Source organism: Delphinus delphis, chromosome 14 (assembly GCF_949987515.2).
Source record: "Delphinus delphis chromosome 14, mDelDel1.2, whole genome shotgun sequence".
In the NCBI taxonomy this organism is placed as follows: domain Eukaryota; kingdom Metazoa; phylum Chordata; class Mammalia; order Artiodactyla; family Delphinidae; genus Delphinus; species Delphinus delphis.
Genome location: NC_082696.1, coordinates 78,422,913 through 78,448,362, shown reverse-complemented (window position 1 = coordinate 78,448,362; position 25,450 = coordinate 78,422,913). Strand labels below are relative to the sequence as shown.

Genomic DNA, 25,450 nt, shown 5'->3' with positions numbered 1-25,450 from the left:
ACATATATCTATTCTTTTTTAGATTCTTTTCCCATATAGGTTATTACAGAATATTGAGTATAGTTCCCTGTCCTACACAGTAGGTCCTTGTTGATTGTCCATTTTATGTATAGTAGTGTATATATGTTAATCCAAACCTCCTAATAAAATTAGAATGCTTTTAAAGTTTAATTACTAATATATTTTAAAATAGAAAGTGTCATCTTAAATTTCTCAGTTTTATTTTGAAAGTTATTTGAAATTACCATTACTTTTGGTAACTGGAGTTATTAGTGAAATAAAGTAGGATAAATACTATTGTGTTGTTTGTTTCCTTAAGACAGTTGATCTTTCAGAGAAGATGGTTTCAGACGGCCCGGATTAGAATAAGGAATCCATTTATTGTCCATCAAGAACCTTTCTGAACATGCCTCTATCATCTACCCGGAGAGTTTGCGTTTATGTATAGACAAAATAGACTTAGCCTAACTGAGAATCAACCGTGCTCAACTCAGATGCTCGTTGATATTTTGTTGATCTAAGCCCTGGGTATTGTATACCCCCAGACGCTTATTCTGCTGCCGGACAGTGTCTGTATATGGGAACTACATCTTTTCCCAGCCCCGTGACCTCAGTTCAACACGTAGGATCCAAAACCTCTGTGGCTAAATAATTGGTCCTTGTGTAAGAGATAAGGAAGTCTCTCGTTAGGGAACTCCTTTATTTCCAATTCTGGGAATCCTTTTTGGTAATTGTGTCCCCCAAGCAGGTGGGAAGCAATTTACCAGCAGAGCTTATATTACCTTCTGGGTCCTCTCCACTGTGGGAAGCAGGTTACAACCCACTGCAAGTCTGGCACAGAGAGAATCTTTCATAAAGGTTGCTTAACATCCCCAGTATTTTCTCCAGTCTCCTTCTCATTATGTCCCTCTACTGTTCCCAATGGATGACCAAGGTCTCTACTGACAGCCGGAGTCCATGGTGACACGCTAAGCGGTGTGGCGATGCCTCATCGTTCATGGGGGCGCACCAGGTCCACTCTGACAAGTCCATATCGTCACCCTAGACTTTCCAGCTCTAGGATTAGCACTGAGGCTCTGAGGATTCCCAAATCACCTAAATTTTACATCGGGAGAGGTGGGGTTTCTAACAGGGGAGTGTTGAAAACGAGAATTAGGGTAAGTGAAAGGAGCAGGAAGATAGTCAGTACCATCTCCTCTTGTGTCAACTCCCTGAAGGAGGATGGAGTGGGGGACAGAGTAAAATGGTTTGGACACTTTTGTGTTAATTCTAATTTTCTAACTCTTTGACCTCCTCGTGGTTAATAGGTCTCTTTAGTTTCAGACCTCTGCATCATTAATTTGACGTCAGTCTTCAATCTACTCTCTGTTCTGGGGCCTCTGTGCCACTAAAAATGATCCAACGATATCCAAATCATACAGAGAAATTCCATCTAATATATTTTTTAAGCATGAACTATTTATAAATCTGTGCTGTATACAAGCAAATGATGTGCTGGTTCCTGGCATATATATTTTCCTGCTTGCGGTATTAAGGACTCTGTTTAAAAGAATCTGAGGACTGAAGCATCATTTGAGAGAATAGAACATAAGGATGCAAGTTCCAGGCTAGATTCTCAGCCCTCTAGGGCGTACACCTTTGGTTCATGTTGAATCCCAAGCATGTAGAGCAACCTGGAGCTCAAAGGCGCTCAGTGAATGTTTATTTATTAAAGGAAAGCAAACATCAGTACTAGAGGTCATTTGAAGGTGATGTTCCTGATTGTTTCTCCTAACAGTTTACTATGAAAGTATCAAATATCCAAAAAACCTGAAAGAGTTTCATAGGGAACACTCCTATAACCACCACTTAGAATCTACTGTTAACATTTTACCAGACTTGCTCAATCACATATTTATGCATCTCCTCATCTCTCCGTCCATTAATTGATCTTATTTTTAAAATGTATTTCCAAGTAAATTGCAAACACCAGTATTCTTCTCCCTATTTCCTGCTGACCACTGTATTGGTGGTTTGTTACGTTTCCTTCATATTCTTATCCATGTTGCTGGCTTTTTGGTGGCTGCTATTTCTGGAAAATCTCCTTGGAGCTCTCTGTGGACAACTCTTATGTGCAAAACGGAGGCAGAACGTTAGTTTCAGAATCTCAGGTTTATGAATATGAAAATGAACTAAAATTCAGGTGCGCTAGTGATCGATTCTTGTGGAACCTGTTATCCCCAAACTTTGGTGTGACACAGCCGTAAACTTTGATTATTTCCCGCAGTTTCTGTGGGTCAGGAATTTGCGAGCCATGTCGTCGAGCAGTTCTGAGCTGCCGATGTCATCTGAAGGCTTCACCAGGCCTGGGGGTCCTCAGTAAGGTTGCTCTTCACGTGGCTGGCAGGTGGGTGGTGGCTATTGGCTTCTGTTCCTCCCACTGTGGGCCTCTCACAGGCCTCTTGAGTGTCCTTATCACATGGCCGCTGACCTCCCCCAGAGCGAGGAATCCAAGAAAGAGAGACCCAGGCAGAAGCTGTCCTGTTAATGACACAGCCTCATTCTCCTCTTGAGAGGCGAGTCACTGGGAAATTATGCTCTACCTTTTTTTTCTTTTTAAATTAATTTTTATTGGAGTATAGTTGCTTTACCATGTTGTGTTAGTTTCTACTGTACAGCAAAGTGACTCAGCTGTACATATACATATATCCTCTTTTTTAGATTTCCTTCCCATTTAGGTCACCATAGAGCCCTGAGTAGGGTTTCTTGTGCTGCACAGTAGGTTCTCATTGGTTATCTATCTTATACATAGTATCAATAGTGTATATATGTCCATCCCCATCTCCCAATTCATCCCACCTCCCCCCTTTCCCCCTTGGTATCCGTACATTTGTTCTCTACATCTGTCTCTTTCTGCTTTGTAAATAGGATCGTCTATACCATTTTTTTCAGATTTCACATGTATGTGTTAAGGTATGATATTTGTTTTTCTCTTTCTGACTTATTTCACTTTTTATGACAGTCTCTAGGTCCATGCACATCTCTCTACAAATGACCCAATTTTTTTTTACTTTTTACGGCTGAGTAATATTCCATTGTATATACGTGCCACATCTTCTTTATCCATTCGTCTGTCGATGGGCATTTAGGTTGCTTCTATGACCTGGCTATAGTAAATAGTGCTGCAATGAACATTGGGGTGCGTGTGTCTTTGTGAATCGTGGTTTTCTCTGGGTATATGCCCAGGAGAGGGGCTCTGACTTTTGAAGGGAGGAGGGTCAGAGAAATTTTGGACATATTTTAAAACCATCACATGAAGGCTCTTGTTAGAGTAGTATATAGTTCATCCCAGGTTTGAATCTCAGCCAGTGACCTGGAGCAACTTCCTTTACTCTTCCAAGCCCCAGGTCCCTGCTGTGTAAGCTGGTATTAGTTAGAGCACCCACCGGAAGGATTGTCGTGGGGTAGAATGACATGGTGCGCGTAGGCTGAGTGTGGCTTCTGGTCTGTTCATGCTAGAAGGGAGGATTTCCACTAGTGACAGAAACAGTGAAACGACGGTACCATCAAACTTACCAGGACTGTGACACGATGCACAAGATGCAGGAGGAGAGTGCATCCTAGGACAGGTGAGAGATCCTGGAGAGGGTATGGCAAGAAAGCAAAGCCTGTGCAAATGTGCCTTTCACCCGAGGCACGGAGGAGAAGGGTATTGTGACCCACAGTGACTGTCAGTGCGGAAGAGTTTGTGCTTGGGATAGGAAGTGACAAGGTGACTGCTGACAGAGCTGTGGGACGTGGTTCCTGCAGTCCAGGAACCCTGTGGTTTAACTGGAGAGCAAACTCTAGGATGTCGAAAGAGAGAAAACAAATTGTTTAATTTTGGTGGTTAGGAGGAGGGATGCATTTTTCAACGTCGTGATTACTTTTGATAATACTATGTATTTAAAGTTTCAATTCTCACTTACAGTTAAAAACATTTTTGAGGTAAAACAATGAGACTTTGATACATCTGATGTCTTTTTTCCCCCCAGCTGCCTATGAACAGTGGTGATGAGATTTATGAGCTCCATGTCACTGGACGTGCCCAGGATGAGATTTTATTCTCGAATAGTACGCGCTTATCATTTGAGACCAAGAGAATGACTGTCTTCATTCAAACAGACAAGCCCCTGTATAAACCAAAGCAAGAAGTGAAGTTTCGTGTTGTTACACTCTTCTCAGATTTTAAGCCGTACAAAACCTCTTTAAACATTCTAATTAAGGTGAGTGCCAGACAGAAATAAAGCTGGGGGTTCAAAGCCGTCTCACTGAAGCTCTCTTGGAAGTTCTGCTCACATGGTTGGTACTGGGATGTCTTAGGATTCACGTGGCTAAGCTTCCCTCCCAAAGTGGGATGGTTTCTCTAGGAAGGGGGATGGTACAGCACTGGGTTAAGGGCTTAGGCTCCAGAGTCAAGCCTGCTTGGGTTCCGGTCCTGGCTTCTTCATTGATTAATTCATTTGTCAAACATTTATTAAACTTCTGTGTCCTCGATACAGAAGGTGAGTCCCTGCTTAAATCGACTTTTCATTCCAGTGGGTAGTGGACAGACAATAAATAAACATACAGATATATACAAAAAGAGTGTGTGTGTGTGTGTGTGTGTGTGTGTGTGTGTGTGTGTGTGTGAGAGACAGAGAGAGAGAGAGAGAGAGAGTGTTTGTACTTGCTGTTTTCTATAGGGTTGTTAGAGAAGTCCTATTTGAACAGAGACCTATAGGAAATAAAAGAATGAGCCTCCACAAACAGAGGGAATAGCATATGCAAAGGCCCTGAGGTGGAAACTTGTTAGGTGCATTGGGGGAACAAGCTTGCAGTGCACTGTTGCCCAGGAAGTGAGGGGACAGATATTAGGGAGATAAGATCAGGGACAGGTAGGTCAGCTGATGAGGGGCTATACAGGATTTTCTCGGCTCTGATATGGACTTTGGATTTTACTGTGAGTGAAATGAAAATTCACTGGAGAATTCTGAGGAGAGGCATGATGTGATCTGAGTTAACATTTTAAAAGGATCACTCTCTGCTCTAAGAAGAAGAGGTGCTAGCTCTGTGACCTTGAGGAAATTAATCAACCTCTCTGAGCCTCGGTTTCCTTATTTGTAAAATGTGTAAAAATAACACCTTGTAAAGGTTTTTGTGAGGATTATGTGATATGATTCAAGTAAAGCCTTTAGAACTGTGCCTGGCACATAGAACATACTCACTAAACATTAGCTATTGTTGTACTAAGAGCCCCTCTGGCAGGAAATCTTTTGGCCTCCTCTGCCTGAGTACTCTGGGCTCTGGAGGCAGCATGGTTGGCAAACTGAGTGCTTCCAGTGAGGGCCAAGCTGGAGGCAACTGACATCCGGCTGGACCTGGTTTTCTACGTTTAAGCTGAGGAGAGTATTAGACCTTTGACCAATGACATAGAAATAGGGTGACCAGTTTGCTGGGACTCTCTTGATTTTAGTACTGGAAAATCCCCTCAGTCCCAGGACATTGGCTGGCATGGACATACATACACTACCAAATGTAAAATAGATAGCTGGTGGGAAGTAGCCACACAGCACAGGGAGATCAGCTCGGTGCTTTGTGACCACCTAGAGGGGTGGGATAGGGAGGGTGGGAGGGAGACGCAAGAGGGAGGAGATATGGGGATGTATGTATATGTATAGTTGATTCACTTTGTTATACAGCAGAAACTAACACACCATTGTAAAGCAATTATACTGCAATCAAGATGTTAAAAACAAAAAAGAAGATGTGGCGCAGGAAAAAAAATGTTCTGAGGAATAACAGAATGGAAGGCAAATTTAGGCTTTTTAGTTCAGTATCTTCCTATTCTTAGTTTTTGTTGTTGTTATGAGCTAAACAAACACACAAACAAAAATCAAGCAAACATGTGTACATATAACTTCAAGCCAAGATGTGTTTATAGCAAATATCACATTGGTTGGCATGTTTCTTGAATGGAACTGGTATTATTTCAGAGTCAGCAGCTCTGTGAACGTCTGCCTTTGCTGTGTTGGAATAAAGCAGGTTGCCGTAGCGAATAGCATTTCTAAATTCATGGAACTCTCTGAGCAGTTTAGGGATGCCATTCATACGGTCCTTCAACATTTATCCACAAATACTGAGCACTTACTAGACGCTCTGTGTAAATGGAGGATTTAGAAGTGACTGTCTGCCTGTCTGGTTGTTAACAGTCGATCTGCCTCTTTCTGTCTCAGGCGAATAAAAATCAGCCCTGGATCAATTGTCTGTTGTAAGCGTTAACCCAGAACGAACCTGCTGATTGTGATTTGTGGATTCTTTGGGTTCCTCTCTCCGATTTTGGACTTGGCCTGTCACATTTGGCTTTCCCAGAAGTGCACAGAGAGCCCTTCCCCTTGCTATTTCTGGTCCTGAGGGATCCCGCTGGCATGGCGGCTGGGTGGTCCCCTTGGCCAGGGCAGGAGAGTTCTACCCGGAACCCACTGTGTTTGGGACCAGTGAGGGAATGCACATGTGGGTGCCGTGCTCACCACAGTACTCATGGGTCAGAGCAGTGATGTGAATGCCCACACCCTGCGCTCCTCCATCTGAAAAGAGCCCTTTGGGCCAGGGTTCACCAGACTGGGATGTTTTCTTTTTCTACATCTTTCAGTATGGGACAGGTGGTTTCTTAGAAAAACTTCCCGGAGCAAAGTGGGACTGTAGTGTAACGAGAGCCCCTGACTTGGATGAAATTGTACTCGCTAGCACAGCACCACCTGCAGGCAAGTGTGGAGAAGGCATCTGGGAACTACAGGAGGCCCGCTTTTTGGGGCCCATCTTGCCCAGCCAAGAATGACTGACTGTAGGATGTGGCTAAAATATTGACCATCATAGCATGTTCAGGCATGTTCAGTGTTCTTTTGGGATCATTGGGTGTTTTCCCTGACCCAGTAACTGACCTTCTCAGGAAGCAAAGGGGCTTCAGGGACCTCTTTATGGTGGAATAAACCTCTTCCCCTAATTCTGGCTTTCTGCAGCCAGTCTGTCCTTACACTACGGAAATAAGTGTCTCCAACGTGTGATGTCAGCTGGCACGCTGTTTTCTACCCTGGCTGCCCTTCCTGAGAAGTTGTTGCTCCTGGTATAGGTGAGTGATCTTGTGGGCACAGCTGCTAGCTTGGGGTCTGCCCTGTGCCTGTGCTCTGACACTTTGGCCTGGAGCAGTGGTGGCACCTTATTTAAGTGATTTGATGTCTTTAATTCTGCATGCTAGGCACACACCTTGTGCGTAATCCAGGACTCTGGGGACTGGCGGAAATATTTGCCTTCTCCAGCCAGGGAGTTTATTGCTTGAGGTGGCTGACACAGGCCACCTCAAGGAGGGGCCACTTTCCCAGTGTCTCCAGCCACGTGGCTATTCAGGCTGTGACAGGGGCACTGTTCATATCCTACTTGGCTGTCCTGTGTGCATCCCAGTAGCAGGTGACCACATGCAAATGCTGGGCTCTGCTGTGATGCCACCATGCGTCGCCTGTTCAAATCCTCATGCGCTCTGTAAGGATTTCTGGCATTTCTACATTCTCTGTCTCTTCCTTGTGGGTGATATGCCCAGGTCCAAGACAGGCTTGGGAAACGAGGGATTTGTCTCATTCACTCCCAGCCCTGCATATCCTCCAGGTCATCGAAGACTTCAGTTTGGATTTCCTTTGTTTGTAGGGTTGTGGGAGAAATGTGTACCTTCACCAAAATAATACATCGGCGGACTACGTACATTTCTCTCCCTACATTTTAAGTGACACTGGGAATTATTATTATCATTTTTTATTTTTGTCAGTGTGATGGAAGAAAAATGGCCTTTCATTGTTTTCATTTGCATTCCCTTAATTCTTAGACAGCATATATTTATTAGCTCTTTGTATTTCTTCATTTATTTTTGATCCTTTGAGCTCCGTAGCCATCCCAGTCTTGACAGGGGCAGGAGAGCCAGCTCTGACTGCACTGCCTGCCCCAGGGCTTGCCAAGGATGGTGACCTGCTTATTCTTGACCCGCTTGTGGTCTTTGGTTTTTTTAAAAAGATATTTATTTATTTTTGGCTGCGTTGGGTCTTAGTTGCTGCACGCGGGCTTTCTCTAGTTGAGGCGAGCGGGGGCTACTCTTTGTTGCTGTGCGCAGGCTTCTCATTGCGGTGGCTTCTCTTGTTGCGGAGCACGGGCTCTAGGTGCATGGGCTCAGTAGTTGTGGCTTTCAGGTTCAGTAGTTGTGGCTCACGGGCTCTAGAGCGCAGGTTCAGTAGTTGTGGTGCACGGGCTTAGTTGCTCCGCGGCATGTGGGATCTTCCCGGACCAGGGATCGAACCCATGTGCCCTGCATTGGCAGGCGGATTCTTAACCACTGCGCCACCAGGGTAGCCCCCTGATCTTTGGTTTTAACAATTAGTTTCTGCCTTCCTAGACCACTTCCTACTCAGTTCTCAGCATTGTACTTACCCCGACTTACACAGTCTCCCCTGCTTGCGGAGGGAGGTTTCCTCTGGCTTCTAATAACCAGGCCAACCCGCTACCTTGAGTCAGAGGATAGAGATTAGGAATCAGGGATGGTGATGGGATGAATTGGGAGACTGGGATTGACATATATACACTAATATGTATAAAATGGATAACTAATAAGAACCTGCTGTATAAAAAAATAAATAAAATTCAAAAAAAAAAAAAGAATCAGGGAAAAAATTTGATCCCAGAGTTCATAATCCAGGGAACAAAGAAACACCAAAACCAAAAAGTAACAATGGGGCTTCCCTGGTGGTGCAGTGGTTGAGAGTCCACCTGCCGATGCAGGGGACGCGGGTTCGTGTCCCGGTCCGGGAAGATCCCACATGCCGCGGAGCGGCTGGGCCCGTGAGCCATGGCCGCTGAGCCTGCGCGTCCGGAGCCTGTGCTCCGCAACGGGAGAGGCCACAGCGGTGAGAGGCCCGCGTACTGCAAAAAAAAAAAAAAAAAAAAGTAACAATGACAAAAAACACCAAAAAACCCAGATAACAAATGATAACCTTAAACAGTAGTACGTGTTAGGGGGGTAAACTCCGGGCGCATTGGGGTTTCTCCAGGGAGTGGCCACTTCTGCCTCTTGGAGGCATGTGTAGAGGGCAGGAAGTTGGAGCTTATTTCACCACCTGGACAAGGAAGGAAGGGCCTTCAATGCAGCAATGGTAGAGGCCTGGGTGCATGGGCGTTTGGGGCGAACTGCAAACAGGTCTGTATGTTTGGAGGAAGATGTGCGTAGAAATGTAGATGGGGTCAGCTGACTAAGTCTTGTAAACTACGCAGACGAGTGTAGATCTCATTCTGCCGGCAAACAGAAGCCATCGTCACCTGGTGGTCTGATACACTGGTCATAGCGAGTGTTTGCTCATCGCTTGTAATCTGCCAGGAACGGTGTCTGGTGTTTCAGCCACTTTGCCCCAGCCACAGGTTTGTGTTTGGCAGTGGGGAAGATGTATTGGAGGGGCAAGACTGGAGGAGAGAGGTTAGTTGCGATAGTTAGAAAATGGTGGCTGGACGTGAGATGTTAAAGGGACAGAGTTGACAGGGCTGGGATGGGATTGGATGGAGGCAGCGTGCTCTGGGAGACCCTGGGAAGACTCAGGTGTTCTTCATGCATCCCCTTGGTTAAGCACCCCCATGACACAACTTTTGTTGAGTCAAAAGACACATGGGTTTGAATCCTGAGTTCCATCATGTGTTGGTGCTGTGATATTGGACCAGCTGTTTGTGGTCGAGGGCTTACCTAACCCCTCTGGGCACCCGTTTTCTCAGCTGTAATGGGAGGATAATCCTGTGCTGTAGGGGAATCCTAGTGACTGAATGACGTGTGAGTGGTGGTGATAAGGCAGAGTGCCTTTGATACAGGGGCCTGCTATCCCTACAGCGGGGTTTTCTCTCAGCGACACCACCAGCAGCAGCATAGGTCTGGTGAGGTACACGTTGTAGTGTTTCATGTAGAAGGAAGTACGTGCCAAGATTTAAAAGGTGGAGCAGAGTAAAGATGCTCTCAGGAGAATATGAGAAAAGAAGTAATTTTTATTCATCGTCTTTGGTAGCATAGAGCTGACATTTTCCAAGAACTCCCTCTGTCCCACACTTTGCATGTGCCTGGGAGGACTGCAGGGCCGTATTCGTAACTAGGTTGGATACATCAGACGGGGGGTTTTATGTCGTTAACATGCATGGTTTTCGTTGTAGGATCCCAAGTCAAATTTGATCCAACAGTGGCTGTCAGAACAAAGTGATCTTGGAGTCGTTTCCAAAACTTTCCAGTTATCTTCCCATCCAATGCTTGGTGACTGGTCCATCCAAGTTCAAGTGAATGTGAGTATAAATACATTTTGAGGGGGAATGTTAAAATGTTTTAAATAGGTCCAGTGGGGAAAATATCTCTGAAGTCATTTATTTAGTGAACAGAAAAACATTAATCTGAGTATCTAGATAATTTAAGTGGTTTTATTTTTAATTTACTTCTATTAGCAATGGGTTAGCCTGTGTTATAACATATTAGAGTTTCAATCATTGTTGTCTTTTTATATAATGCAACGTTTGAAGGTTAAGACATTTCACATTTTAGTATAAAGCTGATTAAATATTTATTGTATTTAGTTATTGCACACATTGAGTATTTTAAAACTAAGTAATGAGTACATAGCAATTATTTGGCAAATCTTATATCTCAGAGTAATGACTTCTGATGACAGATTGGTCTAACCTACTTTATCTTTGTTTTAAAAACTCTAGTGACCTTTAGGTCTTTAATCCATTTTGAGTTTACTTTTGTATATGGTGTTAGGGAGTGTTCTAATTTCATAAGGCCAGACACTATAAAACTCTTAGAGGAAAACATAGGCAGAACACTCTATGACATAAATCACAGCAAGATGCTTTTTGACCCACCTCCTAGAGTAATGGAAATAAAACCAAAAATAAACAAATGGGACCTAATGAAACTTAAAAGCTTTTGCACAGCAAAGGAAACCATAAACAAGATGAAGACACAGCCCTCAAAATGGGAGAAAATACTTGCAAACAAATCAACGGACAGAGGATTAATCTCCCAAATATACAAGCAGCTCATGCAGCCAACAAACACATGAAAGGATGCTCAACATCGCTAATCATTAGAGAAATGCAAATCAAAACCACAATGAGGTATCACCTCATACTGGTCAGAATGGCCATCATCAAAAAATCTACAAACAGTAAATGCTGGAGAGGGTGTGGAGAAAAGGGAAACCTCTTGCACTGTTGGTGGGAATGTAAATTGATACAGCCACTATGGAGAACAGTATGGAGGTTCCTTAAAAAACTAAAAATGGAATTACCATATGATCCAGCAATCCCAGTACTGGGCATATACCCTGAGAAAACCATAATTCAAAAAGAGTCATGTACCACAATGTTCATTGCAGCACTATTTACAATAGCCAGGACATGGAAGCAACCTAAGTGTCCATTGACAGAAGAATGGATAAAGAAGATGTGGCACATATATATAACGGAATATTACTCAGCCATAAAAAGAAATGAAACTGAGTTATTTGTAGTGAGGTGGATGGACCTAGTGTCTGTCATACAGAGTGAAGTAAGTCAGAAAGAGAAAACCAAATACCATATGCTAACACATATATATGGAATCTAAAAAAAAGAAAAGGTTCTGACGAACCTAGGGGCGGGACAGGAATAAAGACACAGACGTAGAGAATGGACTTGAGGACACGGGGAGGGGTAAGGGTAAGCTGGGACAAAGTGGCAGAGTGGCATGGACATATATACACTACCAAATGTAAAATAGATAGCTAGTGGGAAGCAGCCGCATAGCACAGGGAGATCAGCTCGGTGCTTTGTGACCACCTGGAGGGGTGGGATAGGGAGGGTGGGAGGGAGACGCAAGAGCAAAGAGATATGGGGATATATGTATACATATAGCTGATTCACTGTGTTATACAGCAGAAACTAACACACCATTGTAAAGCAATTATAGTCCAATAAAGATGTTAAAAGCAAAAGCAAAAACAACAACAAAACTCTAGTGACCGTAACAGCTACATCAGTCTTCTGCTCCCCTATGCTTCATTCTGCCCAGCTCCCCCGCTTACTTCCTGGATTTGCTGCCAACTCCCATGGCTCCGAGGTCTAACAGCGCAGGGGCACTAGAACGCCCTCCGTGTCTCCGCCTCGGGTTTTCTCTGGTGCATCACTCTGTGGTGTTTGAAGATCATTGAATATTTCTAAATTTTTTTTGGAATTTATTAAAATGTATATACATGAGAGCTTTAAAAATTCTATTAGAACAGGGCTTCTCACTTTTGACATTACGGTAAAAAATTCTTTGCTGCGGGGATGTCCTGTGCAGTGTGGGATGTTTAGCAGCATCTCTGACCATAACCCACTAAATGCCAGTAGCAGCTGTCCCCTCCCTCCAAGTCGTGACAACCAGAGATGTCTCCAGATGTCACCAAGTGTCCCCTTCGAAAAATGTCCTCTCCCTCCTCCTTCGAGAGCCACTTAGTCATTCATTAGCGGGTGGCCTGAGGTAAGATAAAAGTACCAAGTACCTAATAAATTAAAACTTAAAAAATTTTCCTTTAGTTAGCATTTTCGGGGGCCACATTTTAAAAGCAGAACTAGGTCCCCTTAGCACATGTTTTTTGAGCGTCTGCATGAAGACGAGGATCACGCTGGGCTCGTGGAGAGTTTGTGCCACAGAGGAAGTGAGAAAGCGTACAAGGAGTTATGGGGGCTGAGAGCGGGGGTGATGAACGCCGGGGGGACCAGACATTGGAGCTTGTAGAAAAGGCGGACCGAGTAGGTGTTTGTGAGACGTAGGAGAGAGGAGGGTTTGTGTCGGGGCAGGGAAGGTGGAGGAGAGCCCCGGGGTCTGGGGACTGGGGAGAACGGAGGGATTGGAGCACGTCGAGGATGCTGGGAGCTGCAGATTAGGAGGCATGTTGTGAGTTTTAAGGAGTTAGGACTATTCTCTGTTCCCACGTTTTGATTTCATTATCATTTCCCCAGGAATCAGCTGTTTGTCCATCCATCCATCCATCTATCCATTCATCCATCCCCCCGTCCATCTATCCATCTACCATCCTCCATCAAATATGTGTTGAGGGCTTACAGTGCGGTGATAGGATACCAGGAAGCCTAACACCTGATCTCTGTGTTCAAAGACTATTGTGGGGAGGTGACAATTATGACAAAGTTAAGTGACACAAGGGTGACAGAAGAACACGAGGTGGTGCAATAGCAGAGGACTTGTGAGGCGCTCAGTCAGTGAGGCCCGTCAGGTGCCTCCAAGGAGCGAGTCTCACTCAGGCCGCCTGGGGATAAAGATGGTCTGTTGTCAGCATGAGCGCCTGTGCTTTGGGGCCAGCGGCTTCCTCTGTCCTTGTGGTCGGCCCCATTCCCCTCGCTTCTCTCCAGCCTCTAGGGTGTTCTCTGGTCCAGATCTGGACTGAGCGCACTGGCTTAGCCTAATAACCATGTCCTCAGAGTACTACAAGCAAGCCTCTGCATGGGTGGCTGGCAGCCCGCAGATGGGTCACTGGGTCAGATGTCCATTGCTGGCCCATTCTGAGGCCACCTCTGCACAGTGACCAGGTCTCAGCCTTGTGGGTAGCAGCCTCTCTGGGATTCCTTTGTTCAGTGAGTGGTACACAGAATATGTACCAGGGGAGAGAGGAGACTAGAATAGTGGAGAAAGGCTGGGAGATGTGAGACTGCAGGGTGAAAGAATTACCGGATTTCTCATTCAGTAGTTTGTGGACTTGACCTGTCCTATTGCTTTAATAGGAAAAAAAGATAAATGCTCTTAAGGAAATTCAAGTGCTTGAAAAATTTAAAAAAATTCACAAAATCTGGTCCTTGCCCACCTCTTTGGCCTTGTTAAGGGCCACCCTTACCCTTGAACTCTATGCTTTAGATGTATTATTCCTTAAGTTTCTTAAACTCGCCAGTCCGTCCTGTCCCAGAGCCTTCCACGCAGGCTGCTCCCTCTGCCTGGAACCCTGTTTTTCTGCTGTTTTTCTAGCTCCTTGCTTTTGTCCTCAGGCATTATCTTTGATGGCCTAGCGCCTCTGGACGTTTGCGTAGCACGCTGTGCTTCTCTTGGTCCATTCCTGTCGCTTGATTGGCAGGACCTGATACGCAGAGGCCGTATGAGGTCGGTAGGCAGAGTTTTGTTCCCCTGTGTCTTGGAGACTTAGCGCGGTTCTTTGCACAAGGTAGAAGTCAGTACTTGTTAAATGAATGCGTGAAAGCTTTACCATAGTCATTGGTCTTGAACTAAATATAATGTCCCCTTTTCCACATTCTATAAACTTCTTTATCTTTTTTTAAAATATATATATTTTTATTGAAGTATAGTTGATTTACAATGTTGTGCCAGTCTCTTGATCACTTTTTTTTTTTTTTGCGGTACGCGGGCCTCTCACTGTTGTGGCCTCTCCCGTTGCGGAGCACAGGCTCCGGACGCGCAGGCTCAGCGGCCATGGCTCACGGGCGCAGCCGCTCTGCGGCATGTGGGATCTTCCCGGACCGGGGCACGAACTCGTGTCCCCTGCATCGGCAGGCGGACTCTCAACCACTGCGCCACTAGGGAAGCCCCAAACATCTTTATCTTTTTGAAGACAGGCATACTGATCAGGAACTTATTAGTGGTGATATCATGTTTTTTCCTTCCAGCTTTACTGAGATATAATTGACAAATAAAATTGTAAGATATTTAAAGTGTGCAATGTGATGATTTAATATACATATACATTGTAAAAGGAGCCCCCCTATGTGATACAATGTGAAGGCACACAACTAAGGGAAAATAAGCTCCGTTATTAAAAAAAAAAAAAGACTCCTCCAATGGCCACCAGAGGTCAGTATAGTCAAAGAAATGTTATGACAAGCAGACTGGATCCAGCCTTGGTCTCTGGTTTATCTTTCCTTGACTCCTGCACAGCATTCAGGGACTCTATATTGCTTATTATTAAACTCTTTTCCTTTTAGCTGTGAATAATTATTATGGAGGAAATATATTTATCATTTAAACAGTCCACCATTATGGACCATATTTTTATTTTCCCAAGGCAGTGACCATGCTTAGTATAAATTTTAGGGAGGGGAAAATAATTATTTTCAGGAGACTGTTTTGAAATCCCATTTTGTCTCTAGAAAAAATATGGCCTGATTTTAGTATTACTACTGGCGGACAATGTATACAGGACTTACCAGAGCTTTGATTTGTAGTGACACGCAGGTAATCAGTGGCATTATTATAAAGCAAGTCTTGATGATTATTATTTTTAAGCCCTCTTACAGTTAGTAAAATTTAGTAAGAACTCTGACTTTTTTGTGTGCTATTTATGCATATACTTAATCTATATGATTGCATCGGATGGGACTTATTCTTTGCTGCTTTGGGGACAATTACCGTCCCTGCCGGCTCTCCCACACTTTGGTCCCTTCCACATCTCCAGGCCCTTTTCCATCAGTTCTCCCTTAACTTTCTGGAGCAGCAGACCCTCCCTGCAGAGGGGAGGGGTTTATTTTAGCCATAATACCCCTCCACAGACACGTGTTTTACAGAGTTGTTATAGGTCAAGCGGGGAAATGGGCTCTAAGTTGATAATCATCTTACAAATACACCTTGGGAAGATGATTTGTTTTAAAAGTCAGGCATCGCTTGTATTTTCGTTTTTTGTAGTATTTCTCTAGTTGCCTTATCTCTTGACTGGTATCCTTGGTTCTCCCAAATAGTTGCAAATGTTTTTTTTTTCTCCCTATTTTTTAAATTGTGGTAAAATATACATAACAGGAGATTTACTGTCTTAACTATTTTAAAGTGTACAGTTCAGTGGTATTAAATACATTCACAATGTTTTGCAACAGTGTTGTGCACCATCCATCTCCAGAGCTCTTTTCATCTTGCAAAACGGAAACTCTGTACCTATGAAGCAATAACTGCGCGTTTCCCTCCTTCCAGCCCTGCCCTCACGTCCCCGGCGCCCATCGTTCTACTTTCTGTCTGTATGATTTTGACGACTCTAAGTACCTCAAAGAAGTGGACTCATAGAATGTATGTCTTTTTGTGACTTTATTCCACTTAGTTTAACGTCTTTAAGGCTCATCCAGGTTATAGCACGCGTCAGAATTTCCTTCCCTTTTTAAGGCTGACGCATCTTCTGTTGTGTGTATATTCCGGATTTAGTTGCAAATTTTCTGGCGTCTTTGATTATAAATTGTATTCCAGGTTACTAGAAGGCAGTTTTAGAGGTTCTTTAAAAGAGAGGCTGGCGCCGGTGTCTGAGCACCAGGCTCCCAGGAGGCAGGAGGGATCTTACCACACTGCCCTCTCCCTTGGGCAGCCTTGGCTGGCCCAGAGTTTCAGGTCTCTGGGCGACTCAAGCATCGGTGTCACATTCCTCTGAGGACCCGAAGGAAGAGCACTGAGAGAGCCCTGCTTCTGGATATCGCAGCCCTGCACCTTCCTTCCTTGGGAGCAGACAGCGTGTCTTTCCTCCCAGAGTGGCTGGTACGGCTCCCGCTGCTGGGACTTAGCCGTGGTTCCCACGCAGCCGTGTGCCTGGGAACCCGCCGATGGCAGCTCTCGTTCAAGTTGCGCAGCCCAGCGCCCCGCCCCCAGACGGCAAGTCAGTATCGCAGGCAGCGACCCAGGAGTTTGCATTTTACATTAGCACTCTAGGAAATCCTATTTGTTTTCAGGACCACGATTTGAGAAGTGCTGCTGTGTGCCCACAGCTAGGCATCTTCGGGTTCTGTCTCTTCCAGTGAGAGGCGGTGGTGGGTAGTGGAAAAGGCACGCCCCTGATTCGTTCTTGGAACTCCCTGGTGGTGAGACGGAGCTGCTTACTTGACCCCTCTAGGTGAGTAGCTCCGCACGGCCCCCTGGCAGCCTAGACTTTCTAAAGCAGATTTGGGGTCACGGTCTCAATTTTTACAGCAGCCCTTCTGGAGATCTGGGTACACAGCCTGCGTAGGAACCCCTGAACCAGACGACCTCTCAGTCTCTTCTGGCTGCAGCTGACCGCAGTTTCTCAGCCCTTGTTTTGATCTTAGGCCAGTGTTGGGCTGGCAGACGAGAAATAGAAGGTAGAAAGCGTGATAGCCCCGAGGCCTGAGATGACTTTTTCGGAGCCCTGTGTGCTAGTTTGTGGGTGTAAAATTGTTGTGTAGTTCAGAGGCAGTCTGCACTGAATTGTTCCTTTGTTTGTAACGATGACGTCTCCTTTCTCCTGAGCTAGTTGTTGTGGAACGTCAGGTAGAGGGGCACTGCGTGGCTTTTTGTAGCCTTTCAGATGCTCCTTATCTATCTTTCTGCTCAGCTGTTCCCTGGTCAGTTTGCTTCTGCTGTCAGGGTTTTTCTGAAGCCATTGTCCTTTGCAAAAGAGCACACATTCGTTTGGACAGTTCTTGAGCTTGGAACGCTCCACAAGTGGCATCTGGTGATCGCCTGGCAGGTGATCACGGCTGAACAGAGCATGGAGCCGCCTGTGACAGGTCAGCAAACAGTGCATCTTCTCTGGAACGTGGATGTGGCTTCCAAAATCCTTTTGCTAGCCTCTGCTTGAAAGAAGGTTGCTTTTGGGGGGAAAGACCGTAAGTTCTTGCTTGCATGTGCAGTGAAGAAAGGAAGGAGGAGTTAGTTTTAGAATTTGGATTTTTTAGAGCATGTCAGCTGGTGGAGGCTAGCACTTCATTCTCCGTTCTTCCATAGGTCCTTCTACCCAGCACCTCTACAGCACTTACTGATCCCTGTAGGCTTTTCTTTCCTTTTTCGGTGTGTTAAGGTATACATGAAATTTACCGTCTTAGCCGTTCTTAAGTGTGTAGTTCAGTAGCATCAAATACATCCACATTGTTGTACAAACATCACCGCCATCAACTTCCAGAATTCGTTTCATCTTTCCAAACCGTGATTAGTGTAGCTTAACAGAATGTGACTGCCTTACTTATTAGACTGTGAGTTCCCGGAAGACTCAAGTTCTTTCTTTTTAATTGAAGTATAGTTGATTTATAATATTGTGTTAATTTAGGGTGTGCAGCATAGTGATTTGTCTTTTTTTCAGATTATATTCCATTATAGGTTATTTCAAGATATTGGGTAAAATTTCCTGTGATATACAGTAAATCCTTGTTGCTTGTCTATTTTTTTTTTTTTTTTTTGTGCGGTACGCGGGCCTCTCACTGTTGTGGCCTCTCCCGCTGCGGAGCACAGGCTCCGGACGCGCAGGCTCAGCGGCCACGGCTCACGGGCCCAGCCACTCCGTGGCACGTGGGATCCTCCCGGACCGGGGCACAAACCCGTGTCCCCTGCATTGGGAGGCGGACTCTCAACCACTGCGCCACCAGGGAAGCCCTGCTTGTCTATTTTGTGTATAGTACTTTGTGTCTGTTAATCCCATACTCCTAATTTATCCCTCCCCCCTCCACCTTTCCCCTTTGGTAGCCATAAGTTTATTTTCTATGTCTGTGAGTGTGTTTCTATTTTGTATACAGATTCATTTGTATTATTTTTCAGATTCCACATACGAGTGATATCATAGTATTTATCTTTCTCTGAACTAGTTCACTAAGCATAATATTCTCTAGGTCCATCCATGTTACTGAAAATGGAATTTCGTTCTTTTTTACAGCTAAGTAGTATTCCGTTTTATACACACACACACACACACACACACACACACATCACATCTTCTTAAGCCAGTCATCTGTTGATGGGCACTTGGGGTGCATCTGTAAGACAAGAGTTCTGTGTGATTAATTTCCACATTTATTCTGTCCTGTTGTAGGAACTCAGTTATGCTTGTGGGATGAAAGAATGAGTGAATGGAGTGATTGAACAGTTTCTCCTAGACTGTTGCTACTGGTCATTGTATCCTTTGTGACGCTCTATGACCTATAGTCCCAGTCTTCTATATGAGACTACAACTTAGTAGAGATATGTTCATATATTTTCATTCTGAGGTTACGTGCAGTATATAGCTGTGTACTTGGGGCACCTGTGAGCCAGTAGGAAACAGGTCTTTTGGATTAATATTCTGGACTTTCTGACTTTGAAGATTAAAAAAGATTTCGGTCAAGAACTGAATATCCTGGTCTCTTGTGAAATTCAAGATGCACGCGCAAGTTTTGTGCCGTATTATTCCTGTGACTTTATTGGGTCGTTGGATCTGCTAATTGTCAGTCCCTGGGGGCACGCATTTAATTAAATTCTGGCTCCAAGCTAATATATGTCAGGAGTTCCTTGTCTTGTTCTTTCCCTCCAGAAGCTACCCTAGGGCTGCCCTTCCTTTCACATGTCTCTTACCGACCCCTCTCTTCAGTCAGAAAACTTTGGTATCGGATTTTAGCGTGTCCTGATCATCGGTGAAATGGGGAGTCTGAGAAGTCCATCAGCGCATCTCACAGGGTTTTGGTGCTGGAGAGGATCTTAGAGGTAACCCAGACTCATCTCCTCCTTTGATGGAGGAAGAATCTTAGTGACCTGGTTGGGCTCAGGTGGTGTTATGGTAGGGTCAGGGCTAGAAGCTAGATTTCCTGATACTTTTCAGCTCTAGAACGTTAAATTATTTAATATGTGCTGCAATTGCTCTTTCAAGACAGTCACTTTTTTGGTTGAACATAGATGTCAACAGGGCTGTCTGGATGCATTGGTGGGGAGGGTGCCCACCTCTGTCACATGATTTTCGGTTGCCACACGTGCCGCTCCCTCATACATTGCATTGTTTTCAAAATGTCTCAGATTCTGAACACAACAGCCAGGACTTTGAATTGAGGGTTTGAGCCTAGGAGACTCATGTTACAGCATATGCGTTGCCTGGTAGGGAACTATGTAGTATCCATTAGTGTATTTACTAAGGATTAGCTCGCTGTCACCTGGCAGACTGTATAATCTTGGTATTATGAGCCATAAGATTAATTTTTTGTTTTAGTTCTATGACTTTAATTTTTTCTTTTTAGAGTTGCATCTCTGTTTTTAAATTGAAGTATAGTTGATTTACAATGCTGTGTTTGTTTCAGGTGTCAGCACAGTGATTCAGTTATGTATACATATATATCCATTTTTGCAGATTCTTTTCCATTATAGGCTATGACAAAATATTGAATATATTTCCCTGTGCTATATAGTAGGTCCTTGTTGTTTATCTATTTTCTATATAGTAGTGTGTATCTGTTAATCATGAACTCCTAATTTATCCCCCCCATTTTCCCCTATGGTAACAATAATTTTACTTTCTATGTCTGTGAATCTGTAAGAAGATTACTTTTTAAAAGAACTTTTTGTTTGAGGTAGAGTCTCAGAAAGTACAGAGATGTCCTGGACACCCTTTGTGCAGTGGATCCAATTATTTTATCTTATTATTGTACAACCTCAAAGGCAGCAACTTGATACTCATGTGATGTGTGTGTAGTCCTGTATGATGCTTCCTTGTCAGTGACACAGAGGAGATCTGTAACTCACTGGACTCCAACTGCTGGCGGCAGCACACTGGGTACCAAGGTGGAGCCTGAAATGAGTACTGAGGCGCTGGGTGGAGTAAGAAAAGGAGAAATGAGCAGCAGATGGAATTAGTTTGCCTCAAGGGTGCCTTTCCCATTCAGTACAAAGCTATAGCTACACTTCTGCTTTTTCCTCTTGCTTGAATTTGGTGCCTAAGAAAGCTGGTCATGTTGCATGTCTTTGAAGACCTCAATTCTTTGCACTTTCAGTAGCAACAGAGAGGGTTAAATGAGCGATTTTTGTTTGTTTTTAAAGAGAGCATGCTTCTCGTTCGTACTTTTCTACTAAGGAAACCAGTTTGTCCCTTGTACAGCATAATGTATTTGGTGCTGCAGATGGTGAAACTTCTTAGGGTGTGAATGTGCTTGTGGCATAGGATGCCTGCACCAGGCTCCTTCCACCCGAAGCCCTGTGCCACAGACAATATAGTCTGTGTCTTGGTTGTTGGTTAGATCCATTCTTCCCAAGTCCTCTCACTATGAGTAATTATCGGGTATAGAACAACTTCAGTTCTTCGGATGTTTAGCTCCAGTCTTGATGGGTACCAGGATATTTGTGATTCTTTCTAATGAGGGAAGGGATTCAGGAAAATGCTATCTTCTGGGGAGCTTCTGGTTTCTCCATCCTCACTCTCAGTAGATAATCTCCCTTTCTACTTTGTAAAGAAAACACATGTCATCAGATAGGAGTTTCTTTAAATTTCTCTGCCACTTACAGATCTATCTTGTCTTCACCCATCTCATGCTTATCCTTTTCTTTTACAGAAAAGATATAATTCTTCATACCTAAGACCAAAACCTTGATCTCTTCACGGGCTTTTTTATCCTGCTTTCTCAAAAACCTTACAGTCTCCCAAAGACCACGCTGGAAACCTCAAAATCTCAAAAGATATACTGAAGCATATTAAAAAAATTTGAGTTTATTTGAGGAGAAATCGATTGGCATTGGCAGTGCCAAACTGGAAGTGGTTGGAGAGTCCCCTCAGACAAGAGGTGGAGAGACTTTATAGAGAAAAGGTGGAAGCAAAGAAAGGAAATCATAGATTGACCATAGCTTAAAGCCTAGGCGACTGTTTCTAACTGGTTGTCCTTAGCATTTTGATTTCATAACCGTGAGGCATCCACAGGCTTAGATCCTGGTTTGTTTACGTAGGGCACCCACAGCATGAGAGCCCCATCAGTCCAATGGCCTCCTTACTTAATTAACTTAAACCATGGGTCACTTGACAAATGGCTGTACCTCCTCAGGATAGTATGAAGGTTATTTCAGTTTCTTGCAGGAGATGCTGTACAATAACTGAGGCTAATGTGATGAGCCTCCGGTATCAGAACCAGCCCGGGGACAAAATTCAATGCGTTCATTCATTAATACATACATTCATTCAACAAACCTTGAAAGCATGTTGAATTAGGTGCTGTGCCCCCAGTGACTTCATAGTCTGTTTCCGGTGATGGGCACAAAGCAGATAATTGTAGTATACTGTGTTAAGTAAAGTGATAGAGTGATACACAGGGTATTATGGGAGAGAAGGGGCTCTAACCCAGCACGGGGAGAGGCGATCAAGAAAAGGTCCCTGGTGGAGGCTGAACCCAGATAAAGGAGTCCAGGATGTTCTGTAGAACATTCAGGTGGAGGTGTCCCGAAGGTGGATTTGAGTCTGAATCTCCAACTTGAGGGATGGCCAGAGATAAAGGTTTAGGAGTGTTTAGCGTGGAGATGACAGTTAACACCATGAGCATTGATGAGCTCACTTATCAAGAGCATTGGGTTCAGGATGCGAAGGGCCAACATTTCAAGATCAGAAAAGAAACGACCGTTAACGCAACAAGTCAGAAAGATAAGAGTACCAGGAGAACAGACGATGTGACAGTGTTTACAGACTGAATGAAGGGGAGGAGACTAACCAGAGAGATGGAAAATCCAGGAATTGTCAGGGATGACTGGTAATGTAGGAGGCAGGAAGGGAGAATTTTATTTCAAATGTAAACTAATGTAACTACTTGTTTGTTAAATAATTGCCTAAAAGTTGGTCTTAAGGCTGTTGAAAGGAGGCCCAAACAAATTAGTTGATTTTCCACGTTTGCCAAAGCTAGCACTTTTTATTCAGTCTAGTACATGTTATTTGAGAACTTTTTTGGTATCAGGCAGTCTGTTAGGTTGGCAACTCAAGGGATAAACTATGAAGGATAAAACCACGGTGTAACATGGACCTGGCTCTCAAAGAACTTGAAGCAAGATAAGCCATGTACCTAAATATTCAGGATACAGGGTGAAAAGTGACAAAGAAAGGAGGACGAAAGTGCATGGAGGCATAGAGATTACTTTTAAATTGGGGATCCAGAGAAGCAGTAATATTTGAGCCAAGTCTTGGAAGATGGGCAGAGGTGGAAGTGTGTGTAAGTCAAGTATAGGGGAGAGTGAGAGAAGGAGCACAGTGCATGAAACTCCAGGGCACTGTCAGCCTTGCAGGTTTGCACTGGACTGTGTCTGCTCCCTCTCTAGACTGAACTTCTGATGCTGAGAACTGTAATTAACCTTTACAGAGCCTCACGTGGTGTTTTACATGTAGTACTCACTTGGTGTTTGCTATATGAACTTAACTTGAGGAACAGACATCATCGTTGTTAAATTGCTTATTCCACAGCCTTACCTGTGCTTTACCTCACTTGTAAAGCAAAAAGTAATTTAAAGACTAGAATTCTTTTTTTAATATTTATTTTATTCTTATGTATTTATTCATTGGGTTGCGTCGGGTCTTAGTTGCGGCATCTTTTTGTTGTCATGCGTGGGCTCCAGAGCACGCAGGCTCAGTAGTTGCGGTGCATGGGCTTACTTGCCCTGTGGCATGTGGGATCTTAGCTCCCCGACCAGGGACTGAACCTGCGTCCCCTGCATTGGAAGGCAGATTCTTAACCACTGGACCACCAGGGAAGTCCCACGACTAGAATTCTTATGTTATCAGAAAAACAGGTATTAAAGGTAGATTGCCTTCTTGATTTAGTTTTTGAGGATGACAAATCAGAACTTATAAATGAATCAAAGACATGTAATTTATAACATTCCTTTCTATGACATGAAAACACTTTAAGATAGAAGTGACAAATGTGGAGATTCTTAAAGACTGATCAACACAGTTTCTTTGGGATCTACTTTATTTATTTTATTTTTTATTTTTATAATTATTATTTATTTACTTGGTTGCACCGGGTCTTAGTTGTGGCAGGTGGGCTCCTTAGTTGTGGCATTCATGTGGGATCTAGTTCCCTGACCAGGGATCGAACCTGGGCCACCAGGGAAGTCCCAAGGAGGCGCTTGATGGTTTGGGCCAATACTTTGGGATCTACTTTAAATGCCAACACTGAAGCCAGGTTTTAGACAATTATTTTGTTGGCATATAAGTAGTTATATTTGTCTTATACTTTGAAATGAACTGTATCCTTCTTTTAGAATTAAAAAATAGTTTGCTGGTGTACAGTTTATTTATTAAAATTTTATTTACTTTTTATTGAGGTATAGTTGATTTATACTATCATGTTAGTTTAGGTGACGTACAGTTACTTTAGGTTAAACAAGTATGATTTTAAAAAAAAAGCCAATATCTTGTAGCTGCATCTGTGTATTTGCTTTGATAAACTTAGGGAATCAGAATTGGAATACACATTTCATTGGTGGAATTTCTTAGCTATCTTGAAGTGGTTCTATTTAATGTGTTACGTATGATTAGGAACGGAGAATTAGAAATATGAGGAGTTGGAGAAAAAAAGATATTCTAGGCCACACGTTTTCTTGTTGACACTGGAAAAGGAAATAATTAACAGTATCTGTTAAAATAGGGTAGAGTGGGCTTCCCTGGTGGCTCACTGGTTGAGAGTCCGCCTGCCTATGCGGGGGGCGCGGGTTCGTGCCCCGGTCTGGGAGGATCCCACATGCTGCAGAGCGGCTGGGCCCGTGAGCCATGGCCGCTGAGCCTGCGCGTCCGGAGCCTGTGCTCTGCAACGGGAGAGGCCACAACAGTGAGAGGCCCGCGTACTACAAAAAAAAAAAAAAAAAAAAATAGGGTAAAGTGTACTGATTTAAGGGTTACAGTAGAAAATACTTCAAGGAATTAGGAAGATAAAGGGTGTTGGTCCATGATGATTTTGCATTCTTGACTATTTTATATATTCTTCATTGGTTTGCTTTGATAGGGATAGACAAACCAAATTTGAAGTCATTTCCTGTTAGTTTGACATGTGCTCCCCTTGCTTGATAAATTCCTAAATTATCTAATTTAATCTTGTTCTCATTTCACAAATGAGGGAAGTCAGGTTAAGCGGTTTGTTTCAATGACCTGCAGTGAATTAAAGAGACAGGTCACCTTGTTATGTTAGTGGATTGTTAAGAAAAACTCATGAAATTCACAGACTGCATGTTGCAGATAACTGAAAATAAACTTCTACAAAGTTAAAATAAATTGTGTCGTTCGTTAAATAATTATAAATGTAATTAAAAATGTTTTCTAAATGTTTTTGTGAGGTAAACAAGCAAGCAAAGTAATTAAATAAGAACTCATATACTTTCTTGTCTTTTTCTTCTTCTTCCCAATAGGACCAGACATATTATCAGTCATTTCAGGTTTCAGAATATGGTAAGAGTTCTTCAACTTATTTTGATGGAAAACACATTTATTACTTTCCACAGAGATAGATAAGAGAAATTTCTAAGAGATGTATTATTTAAAGTAAAAATCCCAGTGGATTTTTACCAGGTAAAATCCTAGTATTTCCTATAGGTCTGAACATTTTTCTTTATAAAGAGTAAAGTAGGAATAAGATTGGCCGTAGTCCCATTATCCTGCTCTTTGTATGTATAGTTATTCTGTTCTTCTACTTTGTTGTGATCATAACATATTTAAAATTTTGTATGGTGTTT

At 43.5% G+C, this 25,450-nt stretch overlaps 1 protein-coding gene across 5 annotated transcripts in view; it reads left to right on the top strand.

Moving 5' to 3' along the window:
• Positions 1-25,450, top strand: part of CD109 (CD109 molecule) — a 151,496-nt gene that overhangs the window by 51,750 nt on the left and 74,296 nt on the right. For all 5 annotated transcript variants that reach the window (XM_060030349.1, XM_060030351.1, XM_060030350.1 and 2 more), the window contains 3 exons: positions 4,014-4,244; positions 10,219-10,344; positions 25,127-25,166. In XM_060030349.1, the coding sequence (XP_059886332.1) occupies positions 4,014-4,244; positions 10,219-10,344; positions 25,127-25,166 (397 nt within the window). The remainder of the gene's footprint in view (positions 1-4,013; positions 4,245-10,218; positions 10,345-25,126; positions 25,167-25,450) is intronic.